The sequence below is a fragment of the Cynara cardunculus genome (assembly GCF_001531365.2).
Source record: "Cynara cardunculus var. scolymus isolate 2C chromosome LG 13, CcrdV1, whole genome shotgun sequence".
Classification (NCBI taxonomy): Eukaryota; Viridiplantae; Streptophyta; class Magnoliopsida; order Asterales; family Asteraceae; genus Cynara; species Cynara cardunculus.
Genome location: NC_037540.1, coordinates 41189114 through 41202369, shown reverse-complemented (window position 1 = coordinate 41202369; position 13256 = coordinate 41189114). Strand labels below are relative to the sequence as shown.

General features: G+C 32.8%; 2 protein-coding genes across 3 annotated transcripts; one reads left to right on the top strand and one right to left on the bottom strand.

Moving 5' to 3' along the window:
• Window positions 1-2192: 2192 nt before the first annotated feature.
• On the top strand, window positions 2193-5545 carry LOC112525322. Its single transcript, XM_025135410.1, has 6 exons — window positions 2193-2384; window positions 2747-2827; window positions 3430-3558; window positions 4457-4519; window positions 4614-4738; window positions 5224-5545. Exons 1-6 carry the CDS (start codon window positions 2199-2201, stop codon window positions 5414-5416), a joined length of 777 nt encoding a protein of 258 aa, XP_024991178.1. The 5' UTR covers window positions 2193-2198; the 3' UTR covers window positions 5417-5545.
• A 429-nt stretch (window positions 5546-5974) lies between these two features.
• Window positions 5975-11090, bottom strand: LOC112525259 (sorcin-like). Of its 2 annotated transcripts, XM_025135303.1 has the most exons (10): window positions 10987-11090; window positions 10833-10891; window positions 10476-10516; window positions 9998-10029; window positions 9156-9184; window positions 7906-7942; window positions 7442-7498; window positions 6895-6971; window positions 6369-6442; window positions 5975-6285 (listed from the first exon to the last, which is right to left on the bottom strand). In XM_025135303.1, the coding sequence occupies exons 1-10, from the start codon at window positions 11068-11070 to the stop codon at window positions 6266-6268; spliced, it is 510 nt and encodes a 169-aa protein (XP_024991071.1). In that variant the 5' UTR covers window positions 11071-11090; the 3' UTR covers window positions 5975-6265. The 2 variants fall into 2 exon arrangements, with proteins under 2 accessions (XP_024991071.1, XP_024991072.1); XM_025135304.1 differs by lacking the exon at window positions 7442-7498 and having other exon boundaries at window positions 6203-6285; window positions 10987-11088.
• Between the last annotated feature and the right edge of the window lie 2166 nt (window positions 11091-13256).

The window sequence follows — 13256 nt, the reverse complement described above, 5'->3', positions numbered from 1 at the left end:
GATAACAATTTATTTCGTTAATATTTTAAAAAAAACTTTAAAATATATGTATTTATTTGAACAACGTAAAAATAGCAAAATTACATTTTTTACAAACAAAATATATCTCGAAAATAATGTTTCATATTTATTTAATAAATATTTTACTCTAAAAATATTTAATTTGCATGTAACTTAATAAGAAAAAGTAAAAAAAATTAAATGTTTTTTTAGATCATATCAATCAAAAATGAAAATTATTAATAATAATTTGAAATAGATTTTTATTTTAATTTTAGTTGAATCATCAAAATGATGTGTCATCCACATCATCTCATTAAAGCCACACAAGCAAAAAAAGTCAAAGGTTTAACCGGTTTAAAAGGTAACAGGTTATCCATTGCTATTATGGGTAGATTTTTTAAAGTACAATGTCTTAATAAAATATAATTTGAAAGTACATTGTTGTAATAAATAAAAACAAAAGTATAATGCTATAATAAGAAAATTTGTGAAAGTAGGTTGATATTTCATGCATTTAACCATTTTATTTTTATGATAAGGGGCATGGGTTTCAAAGATATGGTGAAATCGACTAATGCCCATATTTGGCAGCTACCATACCCTACTTTGTACTACATACATGTGGTATTGAATGATTAATCACAAATTTGGTTTATGTTCTTTAATTTCATGAATCATCTCTAATCACAACACTACATTGGTAGGGTAATTAACATAATAAAAAGCCCAACTTCAAGTGCACACTAAAAAAATCTTTAAAAATATTTTATTTTATGAAATATTGTTAAAATTAGAGTGATATTTTTTAATAATAAATATAACATTACAAGAAAACCAACTAATTCAACTCTAAGAAATTACACGAATTAAATTATATTAGCTTTTTAAGTTGACATATTCATTACATAAAATATTCGATTAATGCATTTGTTTTGACATGATTATTACATAAGAAGACACAATTTTATTTATACTATTATTTAATTTTAACAATTTATATAATTTATTTACATATCTATATTATATTATAAAGTATTTAACAAAAACTTTTAAAAACAATTTTTATGTATAAATGACTGTTTAAAAACCATTGTTTATGTACCTCAAAATGCATCCGAAAACGAGTTGTTACTAACCGGGTCGTGAAAAGGGTCTCAAAGACTTCATCGCGAAAAACCCACCACCGTAGCTAGGTTCGTTCAAAGATTGGTCGGGCGGAAAGCGAAGGCAGCAGAATTGCCGCTGCTGATGCATAGAATGATTACAATTGTGAAGAATACAAATAGTCCTTATTATATGTATTGTGGGGGACAGAGGACATAGGATTGAAGGAGAAAATTCAGATTTAGGAAAGAATTGAGTTAAGAGGGAGATGTGGAGGTTAGGGGTTCTACATAATAAGCTTAAAAGGATTTGTATCATCCCATTTTCAATGCTAACCGAGAGGTGTTAGAGTTGCATCGTATGTATTAACAATAATATTTTTAAGGATCACTGTTTTATGTATTCATAATATTTATTCGTATGATTAAATAAAAAAAATATTTAATATTAGCATCATTTTGAAGGTATGTACGACACGATTTTAATATTATAATTTGCAAACAAAAAAATATTTTTTTAATATATTTTGATTTATATACGATTTTCTATATTAATATAGTAAGAATGTAAAATAAAAAATGAAAAAAATAAAAGATGTGATTTGAATTAAATGTAATTTATAAATTAAAATAGTTTAATTATAACATTGTGGGAGAGAGAGAGAGAGAGGGGGAATATGTGAAACTTGGAGGGGTGTGGAACATAGGATAGAAGATTGAAAAGGTAATTCAATATACAGCTGTAAAATACATTAGTTTAAACGGTTGAAATCTAATCTCGATATTAGTTTAAATGGTTAAGATTAAAACTAACTTTTTTTTTTATTAACCTGGATATCTATGCGCGCCGACTAATCTTAGGACGACCATCTGCTTTGCAGATAGTTTGAAGTCATCGCATTTAAACATCCATGATTACAAAGGGATTTTTATTTCTCCTTGGATTTGAACCTAAGACCTTCTGATACTTTTAACTTTGAAGCTAAAATCAAACCAATCAAACACCACCCTTATGGTTGACTAACAATTTTTTTAGTGAACCGGTCCATGTTATATAAATTTCTCTATTGGATCTTTTTCGCTGACCAGGTTATGACATTACGACGTCGTTCTCTGGATTATCGGGCCCCCTATTATCGGCCACCCCCTAATCACATCTGGAATTCAGAACAGTTGGCGAGTGAGAGTGTAAAAATGGGGTATTTTGGAAACAGATACTGGGTACTGAGACATGGTAAAAGCATTCCTAATGAAAAGGGTTTGATTGTTTCATCCATGGTTAGTTTCCTTTTCTTTAATTGCTTTATTATGTTGTCTGCTATTGATTTTTACATCTTTTCTGTGATTGAGTTTTTATTTCTACCAGATTCGATTATGAGATACATTTGCGTCATTATGTTTCATATAATCCAAAATCAACTGCTATTGGATTCCTAGTTTTTGCTTTGGAACATTTTTTTTGTCTGAAACCTAAATTTGCACGATCTGGAAGTTAAGAATGAAATCCATCTGATTACGGAAGGTAAAGATGGGCTAATTTCGGTAATAATATGTTAAGCGCATTTGGAATTGCTTATGAGGTAAAGTTATCGAAGAATTTGTGTTTTCAGTTGCATGCATATTTTTGAGCATGTTAACAGGATAATGGCAAGCTTGAGGAATACAAGTTAGCTTCAGAAGGTATCGATCAAGCTCAATTGGCTGGAGAATCATTCCTAAAGGTGAGCGATGCTGTTTATACTTTTCCAAAGTTTTCATGTTTTAATTTCAAAGTTGAACCATCAATGCGTTTACATATATATACATACATAGGAAAGTTATGTTAGGAACCCAAAATTGATTACAAACCCGGGAACTGCCCACAACGCCCCATGTCTCCCTATTCAAATATGATATGGAAGTGTTATTCATCAATGAATTACTCATTCATGGTGAATATGGTCGTGCTATTCATCAATGAATCACACATTCAAGGTGAAATATGGACGTGCTATTCATCCTTGAATCACACATTCAAGTTGAATATGGACATATTATTCGTCAGTGAGTCGCACATTCATGATGAATAACACGCCCATATTCCTGATGAATATGTCATATGTCGCGCTATTGATGGTTCTTGGTTCCTAATCAATTTTAGGTTCCTAATGGGACCTGCCCCTATATATGCATAGATTGGTTCTCATGGTTTTCAAAATATTTATGGTTCTCATTTGAACTTTCTCTTGATGACCTATTTGCCTGCTGCCATTTTACAACTTATTGCTACCAATTATGGCCAAGATTCATTTGTTCGTATAAATGAAATATAAAATGTGTGCAGGAGCTCAAGGAAAATGGCATACCAATTGAAAATGTACGAATTTGTTATTCTCCCTTTGCAAGAACAACTCACACAGCAAAAGTGGTTGCTTCAGTTTTGAATATTGATTTAGAAGGACCTCAATGCAAGGTAATGCAATGCACAGTGACACTTGCAAGTTTCTTCTAACACTCATTGCATGAAACCAAAAAGCATTAACCTTCCATCAAAAGATGAAAAGCAAACAAGATGAGCACAACATAAACGATGTTTCCAACACAAAAGCAAACCATTGCGCACAATGCCCTCCATTTTTCTAGACTAAAAGGTTAGAACATAAAAGCATATGGTAATAGTTCTATTTTGAAGTGCCTATTTGATGTACCTGCCTTTCTCTCTTTCACACGCTTTTGATAAGCCAAGGGTCTTCAAGGAAACAACTGCTCTATTCTTTGAGGTAGAAGTCAAGTCTGCTTACATCTTAACCTCCTTGACCCCACCTAGTGGTGGGATATATTGGGCTCGTTTGGTTACACAAAACGCAATAGGTAAATTAACTAAAAGGCATAGTCTTTTGCAATTGAGCAATCACAAGCAAACAAAGACAAGTAGTGAACATGCTAAAGACCTAGTGAGAAAATAGATGATGATGACTTGAACGTTGAGAAGAGAAAGACGACGATGAGTTAGCAATTAGATTCTTCTTTTAATTTAGCTAATTGTATGATGATACAACTAAAAGGTGCAATTGTATAAATTTCCGGGTTTGTTGCATCATTGCACCATGCCAAAAATGTTATTTTTGTCAGAAAGCCATAGGGAGTTCATTTCTTTCTTCAATTTCTGTTTGGGTTCAGTTTTAGCCTTCCTGAACCAGTTTGGGATAGAAGGTGTATTGTTATATCTTTTCTTTTGTTTGAAGAAGCACATGCATCATAAAAAATGTTGATCCTAAAAGTTGGAAACTTTTTTTTATTTTGGAAAGAGGACAATATCTCTGGCAATTTTTCTAGAATTTAAACTTGTAGTCTAATCTTTTGGTATACAGATTTTTGAAGATCTTCGAGAGCGTTACTTTGGCCCTTCATTTGAGCTTCAATCTCATGAAAAAGTAAGCTAAAAATTGGTTTTGGCTTCAAAAGTATATGTTGTTACAAACATCATGTTATCTTGGTGTATTTGAATCTAGCATTTCTCATGAAAAGTATGCAGAAATATGGGATCTTGATGAAAAAGATCCATTTTCGAAGACAGAAGGCGGGGAAAGTGTTGCTGATGTTGTTTCTAGACTCACGAATGTGTTGGTACAGATTGAGCGCGAATTTAGAGGGTAAATAAAATTGCATCAACACTTTTGTTCCTTTATTCATCATGAATCTATGTAACAGATTCATGATGAACAACACCATATTCTTCATGAATGTTGTAACATATTCATGATGAATAACACCAACACCTTCAGATTCATCATGAACGTGTGATTCATGATGAATAATACCTCTATATTCATGATGAATATTCATCCTAAAAAGGGACTCGTGGCACACTATTGTTGGTTCCCGGGTTTCCTAATCATATTTGGGTTCCTAACAAATCTTCCCTCCTTTTGTATCTCTCTCTAAAAATAGCACTTATAGTGAGAGGGGAGTTTTGCACATATACAGGTTTTGACAGTCTATGTCTAGCCGATATGGGACTCTAAAAATTCCATTTTGTGGGTCCTATTTATTTGATGAAATGGAGATGGGCCCATCAAGGGGCATAAAGCAGTAGAAGAAATGTTAGGAAACTAATATCATCGATGTGATGTTGCAGATGTGCAATCTTGATAGTGAGCCATGGTGATCCGTTGCAAATCCTGCAGACGGTAGTTGGTGCAGTTGGCGAACAAGTGGAACCCAATGGTGTTGAGTTGGCAAAACGAGTGGAAGCTATCAAAGTTCCATCAGTTCTATCACAACACCGAAAGCACGCATTAGAAACCGGAGAACTCCGATCAGTTGTGTGACTTCTCACTTCATATTAAGTGAGTGGATAATTGGGAATTTATGGGTGATAAAACTAGGACGGATACTTGACCTTATTTATTGAACCTTGATGATGATCAAATGTGAAATAATAATAATTGTTCTTGTTATTATCGTGTTGTGGGATTTAAAAGTTTGTGGTGTAACTTTGGATATAATTGATATGATGGTTCCTGGTTGATTTGAGCTGGACACTGCACTTCTGCTAATGGGACACCAATAATGGTGGTGAGATTGATGTCGTAGGGACGCCTTATCTTGATGTGTTTATGATTAAAGCCTACACAACAAGATCAAACTAAAATTGAGCAGTATATCTCCTTGGTTGATACCTTCTCCATATAACAAAAAGAAAAACCTAACAAGGTTCCTAATCCTATGAGTGAGAACTAAGAAACATGAAGATATGGTTCCTTAGGGTTGGGTTTTGTGTCGATAATCAACGAAATATTGAGCATGATTTTGATAGCTGAGGCATCATTAACCTCAAAATTTCCTTTTGATAATTGATGCATATTATAGCAACAAGAAACGCATTTGAAAGTCTAGTTCAAATATCAAAACATTTTCACAATATAGCAATTCTTGTTTGTTGCACTTGCACACATTAAACATAAAGCTACATCAAGCATACTTCTTGAACAAAAGGTAAGCGATCTTTGTGTCAAAAAAAATGCAGCAAATAACCCCCCCTTATAACAATATTATCAAATGAATCACAACAAATACAGAAACACATTAACACCTATATATATATTTGTGGGGGGGGGGGGGGGGGGGGTTCATTCTAGAAATTAAGCTATTCTTCATCTGGGATTTTGATATGTGCTTCATATTCTACAGTTTGCAGCTGCAAAGAATTCACAAACAAAGTTCAAGGTCAAAAGTGATAAGAAGGTAACAACGGAAAATTCTAAAAAAAGGGAGACTCACTGCAGTAGATGAATTGATTAAGATCAAGAGTCACCCTGCCCTGCTTACTCGTATCGAAAGAATTAAAAAGGTTCCTGCATGTTATAAGACAAGATGCAACAATGATACTTCTTCAAGAAAAATAGCTAAAAATTTCCATTCTGGATGTCCCATAATAATCGAGTAAAAATAGTCCAAAGTCTAGCCGATGTGTGACTCTTAACACGTCCTCCAATGGAGGCTAGACGAACACAAATTGTCCAAGAGTGCCGAGTCCCTAAAGTGGTTGAACTTGGCTATGATACCATGTAAGAATATGTGGAACCCCATTAGATTACTCTTCAAAAGAACCCTTGAGAAAAGAAATGGTCCAAGTCTAGTCAATGTGGGACTCTAACAGTAACTACACAGACGGATAACACAGTTTTTGGGGATGAAAGGAGAAAGAGATAAAGGAGATATACCAGATATTTGTTTGGGTACCCTATCTACTTCTATTCATGTTAATGTCGATGTTCTATGAGTTCAAGGTAAATGCTCTGCTTACCGAGCAGATTGTACAAATATACAAAGAGAGATGAGATCATCCAGCCGAAATCTTCCGTCCTTTTGTTTATCAAAGCTCTGTATATCATCACAACAGATACCAAACAAAAATATTATGCTGATATCATATTTGTAGAGAAAACAGTTTGACTATTAGTGGAAGTGTTTGACTCCAAATAGTTATAATGGAAGTGTTTGACTCCAAATAGTTATAATGGAAGTGTTTGAATATTAGTTGGATGTCTGCAATAAAGGATCTTGAGAACCAAAACCGATGCGTCAACAATTTGTTGCGAGACAAAGGACAAATACCTACTTTTAGCTTAAGATTTGCCAAACAAAAATAGTATGAAACTGATACGGGCATCCCAAAATGTAGATTGGCCCTATTCTCATGGGATGAAGTACAATTTTTCCCCTTAGGTTTATACTTGGCGAACCTGCCGGGTTAACTCAACGTAAAGAAAACTCATTAGGTGCTAAGCGGGCTCATAGTCCAAGTCTAGTACATAATATGATCAGATGAACAGTATATACATGATCCATACCTCACAGACCGTGTAAAATGCTGGAGAATCCAAAGAGATGTCAATTTTCAGCAAAGCCTATTATTGAGAGCAAACTATAAGAGAAGGAAGAGAGTGAACCATCTCATGCAAACTTTCAAAAATGGAAGGTAGCATAATAGCTTGCAATGAATATGGGCATTGAATGGACACAGTAGATCCTTCTCATGTAGGTTTCTCGAGCAAGACTTAATTGAGAAAACAAGGGTCCACAATGATCAATACTGCCTCTATTCCGCATTAAATAAGCAAAAAAGCTCATTTGATAATGGGATGGAGGGAGCATAAGCCAATAAACTATGAGATCAATTCAAGTTGGTTGAAATTTTCTTTAAGATCACTGATGTAGCACAAAAAATGACTTCTAATTTGTTTCATTTTCATCTTGGTAGATTATGTTAGGGACTTGACAGAGCTCCAGAATGGATAGTGGGCAGTGATCTTACCTCGTAGACTTCATCAGGAACAAGAAACCCACGGTCCCTGTTAAGCAAAATATTTTTAGCGTTAAGCAAAGGTATGAAAAGACCATAGAAAACAAGGTATGATACTGATGGAGATAAATAATTCTTCAAACAAAATCAAAGAGCCAATTTTAACAAAATCAAAGAGCCAATTTTAACAAAATCATGAAGCATCATCTTTCTAACCAGGTGATCTATAAAACGTGGATGGCTAACTAACCGCAAAATGATGTCAATTTCTCATTGAAAGAATATGCGACTGTTTCATGAAGTCAGATGCATACAACAGTCCCGTAATACTTGTAAAAAAAGCATAACAGCAATTAAGTTTGAATCTGATGTCAACATGCCAACAGCCATGATTTTCAATTAAGAGACTCATTGTGTATGGCACATGGACGTTTATACATGCTATAGCTAACTGTGAAAAAAAAGGTTGTGAATTTGTTAGGGGTAGCCAAGTTTGAGTGAGGTTAGTCTACCTGCACACTCAGTTAAACCTTCCAAGCATTCACCAGAAAGTACCCATGACTTTCTAGAATCTCTAGGGAAGTCATGAGTTATGCAGAATACTCAAGGACGCTAGTCTTGTATCACATAGATTCCTCAAGAATTTTCTTTTGATGTTAAATGTATCCTAGGTATTTTGTAGTAGTACCTAGGATATTCCTAGTTTCAGGATGTTTTTGTATCTATAATTCTCGTTAAAGGAAACAGAAGTTCTTAAAGAAAGAGGTCTCATTTGTAATCATCCAACAAATGCATTTCAAGGAACTCTCTAGCATTCCAAGTCTCCTTCCTTACAAACCTTGTAAGTTCTTTCACGAAGTCCCTTAGCAAATAAAACATGCTAACATATCAACCTCAAAGTTGACAATTGCTCTCTTCAAGATTGTATTACCAAGTACAGTTTCATTGAAAGTTGATGGATAAGATGGGCCTATGAACTTTATCATGTCACAAGTGAAATACCAAAGTTGATGTGGGTATATAAGATCCCTCATCACCCCAATGTGAAATACTCATCATAAAATGGCTACGGTATTGTTTCTGCTTCGTCATTAGAAGCTCAAAAAAGAAAGCTTCTTTTAGAAGTTTATTTTGAGTGACTTTGTTAAATTCAGATAAATCAATCATACACAAAGGGAGACCAAGGAAAAAACAAAGAGAAGAGAAAGGAAGCCTTGGTATCAAAATGTTACGAACCACTCAAAGATACATGAATCTATTACCTCTCCAAGTCTGAGAAGGCTTGTTGAACCTGCAACAAAGTTGAAAATGTTTCATAATCAGATGGGTTTTACAGATTTCTGTAGCTAAAAAAAACAGTTCAATATGTAGAGAGTGCTTATATATAAGAGTACTCTAGCTATAATGTTCTTGCCACGATTTTTCAACATACTATAGTAATTCTTCCGCTATTTTTGCCAACTCGGGTGTTTTATTTGCAGTTTTAACAAGTATGTTGATTGTTTGGAAAGGAATTTCCAAGTACAATTGTTTCAAAATGCTATTTACTCTTACATAGAACATAAAAAATACACGATTTTATCCACCTTTATAAAGCGTATGATAAACATGCCAGATTTTAAGATAAAAGGATTATATGACAGCATCGAACAAAAATATTAGCATTCAAGGTGGTAATTGCATTGGTTTCAATATCATACTAGATTTTTAGTTCTCAGGGGACAGATGAATGGTTTCATAAGATCACTGAAGTGTGACACATCAGAGTTCCATATCACAAGTTGCAGCTAAACTATCAAAGCTTAGTTACAAGGAAGAAAGAACAATTATATCCAGAAGGTCCTCTGTCACAAGAAGCATGGTACGCTTTATCTTTTGAGATCAAACCTATAAACTTTTGATGTAGAACTTTTATTGATTCTGGTAAAAAAACAAGTATCTGTTTCTTGCTATCTATAGTACTTGTGAAGTCTACTGTAGTTTTGTTATGTTTCATAAGTTTTTTTCGAATTAGAGCCAATTTTTAAGTTAAAATTTTGCATGAAAAGTCAAAAGTCAGCGAATATCTTTTTGGAATAGGAGTACAACATGGAGAAGTTCTAACCTTTAGAAGAAATTTGTTAAGAGCCACAAACTCTGAGGAGATAAAAAGAAAAACCAAGTCAAAAAGAGTGTAAGATAGCCACTTTCAGCATAAAACTTATATAAAGAAAAGAAAGGAACTTTACACTAATTACAAGTTGCATCCAGGCTATACGAAAACTTTAGATAATGTAAACAAAAGCATCTTCTTCTTTTTTTGTTTATTTTTAAGTGTCCAAATGAATTATATTCTAAAGGGAATAATCCCCAGTTGTACTTAATTTACCAGATTAAACCAAAAGCCACCTTCATTTGACAATTAGATTGAGATATATATGTGTGCAAGTTGTAGACTTGTGGTTCACCATTATACACTAAATGGAGACCTTTTTTTGAACAAAATACGTCATGTTCTAATTCTGCAACTAAGAAACTAATGCAAATGTTCACTAAATATAATACATTAAGCTGCATTAAATATTACAGATATGAGGTTTTACCTTCAAAACTCATGGTTCCATTCCTGTCAAAATCATACATCCTGCAGAAAATAGGGAAAATACAAAACCTCCCTAAGCATATTATAAACATGAAATATACGCCCTTTGCTTAAAGGGAAAAAGAGGTACATTATGACATTGCAATTTGCATGGTCATAGTTGCAAATTTTATAACTAAGAAATCGAGTACGGTATTCTCCAGAGACGAAGATCATAAATTTAGCTCAGATTTCTAGTTTGGCTTCATTGATCAAAATTACCAATTTCCTGATAGAAATTTCAATTCAATTTACTTAACAAAAGAACAAAACCGTAACTAGAAGAAATCTGATCAACGATTAAATTCAAAAAGCTAACCTGACCATTTGTTGAACAATGGTGATGGGAAATTGTAGATTTCCAACGGCAAGAGCTCTCTGAAGATGCAAATTTCGTCAATTTTCCATCGACAGAATTCAAAATCTTGGGATCGGAACAGCTTAGACTATAAAAACGGTTAGAAGCAAAGAACCTGGAGTTGAACTGCTGTGATGTTCCCTGATTTGTCTGAGTCAACTCGGTCGAACCACTCTTGCAAAACCCCTATGTTCGCCATTGCTGTTGGTCTACTCTCTATGCCTCTGTTTTTCCGGTGCCATATGCCTCCAACTTTCACTTGATTGCGGAAAACACCCTCATATTTTAAGTATTTACAGATTTTCCCTTGACTTTTACGTTGTTTTCATTTGCATATTGTGATGAAATAATTTATGAACAGTTAAATTCTCTTTGTTTTTATTGTCGTAGTTGCGGAACTATGGCGACATTAAACTACTTAGCCACACCATGAAGTTATGGGAGAGGATGACTCGAGGGTAGGGGGTGTAGTACGAAACGAAGATGACGTATAACTAATTCGGTTTAGCGTCAAAGATCAACTATCGAGCAATCCATCTCTTCATGTGTCTGTTGGAGAAGTATAAAAAATCTGGCAAGGATCTATATATGGCGTTCATTGTCGTATATAATATATGATAGTGTATAGTAGGACTTGATTATGAGAAAGGAAGGGGGATACTTTGGCAGAGGAAATCATGATGTGTATGAGCCATCGAGGAGAAGGTGAAATGACACATGTTACAAGGATAATGCTATCATACCCATTATTAAAAAAAGAGTGGACGGGGACAAAAAAGAAGAAGCAATCACATAAATTCATATGGGTTATCGGTTACGACAAATGTTACAAAAATTCGGAGAGATCAACAATGAGATGTGAAATGATTATCATGTCGTATTTATTTATTTTTAATTGAAAAATATCAAATTAATTTGGTCAAAACGAGGTGTATAACAGATATTAGTTGTCAAGGATTTGAGGTTCCTATAGCAGACGAGACATAGGGGCATTAATCATGGTCGGATGCGTTCCCCAGCCTTATTTCCATCCCTAGTTCATGGTTTAGTTATTAAACTTTATAAGTGTAATTTATCAATCATCTTGCTTTTATCGGGCCTAACTATCTTTAAATCAAATTATATATTTTAAAATATCTTCCATGAGTTTGTTTTTATATTTACTATAATGGTACTCGCGCAATGCAACGAGATATATCTCGATTTCAATGTTTCATTTTATTTTTTTGGTTTATGTCGATATTATAGTATGATTTTTGTAGTTTTGAGCAAACAATGATGTTTTTCTTAATAAAATATATATTTGAAGATATCATAAAAATTAAAAAAAATATATAAAAGTTCTCACTTTTTTGTGTAATTTCTTTAATTCAATTTTTTATTATAATTCAATTTAAGTTTAATAACGAAATAATTTTTTTTTTGGTTTAATAACATGATTTTTATAAAGATAATAACTAAATATTATGTTATAGCTCAATAATTATCTTAATTATATTTTAGATTTTTTATATTTAAAATAAATATTTATCCTGTATTTGATTATGTTTATCTGCAGTTAGTTATACGAATTTAAAAATGAAGCTTTAATAAGTTGTACTTATGCACAATTACTTGTAATCTTGAATTCTAAGCAATATGCATCAATAAGCAATACTTCATGTATAAAAGATGATTTTTAAGAATTTTTATCAAATACTTTATAATATAGTATAGATTATGATTCTTTATGTTGAATATAAAAATCCACATGAGTGATATTAATTATAAGATATATTTATTAGATGGTTTTAAATGAAGGGTTCTCTTTTATCACTCTATTTAAAATATTACAACCTATCATCAATTTTTAAGTTTTCTTATTATGAATGATATACTTTTGTTTTTTGATCATGGAAAACCCTAAAACACATCATATCCTTTTCATTAAAATTAAAAATTCTCTAAAAACTAATTCTATATATACATATGAATACTAATGTAATGTAATGAAATATATCTCGATTTTAATATTTCATCTTTTTTTGTTTCCGTCGATGTTATAATACGAATTTATGAGGTTTTGAGCAAACAATAATGTTTTTCTTAATAAAACATAAATTTGAAGATGTCATAAAAATTATATATATATATATATATATATATATATATAGGGTTGGGTTCACGTGAGACCAGCTTGTTTTCGTGAGACCCGTGAGACCACGTTTTTACACGTAAACTTCACAGCAAAAACACTGTGAAGGTTTTAAAAAAGTCGAACCTTCACAGCAAAAACACTGTGAAGGTTTTAAAAAGTCGAACCTTCACAGCAAAAACACTGTGAAGGTTTTAAAAAGTCACTTTCACAGCATTTTTGCTGTGAAGTTTCAAGTGTAAAATGCTGGT

Bases quoted from the DNA above. Each gene is read 5' to 3' on its own strand.
- LOC112525322 (XM_025135410.1), top strand. From the start codon at position 2,199: ATGACATTACGACGTCGTTCTCTGGATTATCGGGCCCCCTATTATCGG. The intron at 4,520-4,613 runs GTAAGCTAAAAA...TCTCATGAAAAG, and splicing joins AGCTTCAATCTCATGAAAAA to TATGCAGAAATATGGGATCT. The intron at 4,739-5,223 runs GTAAATAAAATT...GTGATGTTGCAG, and splicing joins ATTGAGCGCGAATTTAGAGG to ATGTGCAATCTTGATAGTGA.
- LOC112525259 (XM_025135303.1), bottom strand. From the start codon at position 11,070: ATGGCGAACATAGGGGTTTTGCAAGAGTGGTTCGACCGAGTTGACTCA. The intron at 7,943-9,155 runs GTAATAGATTCA...TTTGCTTAACAG, and splicing joins GCCTTCTCAGACTTGGAGAG to GGACCGTGGGTTTCTTGTTC. The intron at 6,443-6,894 runs GTAAGCAGAGCA...TATAACATGCAG, and splicing joins ATATTTGTACAATCTGCTCG to GAACCTTTTTAATTCTTTCG.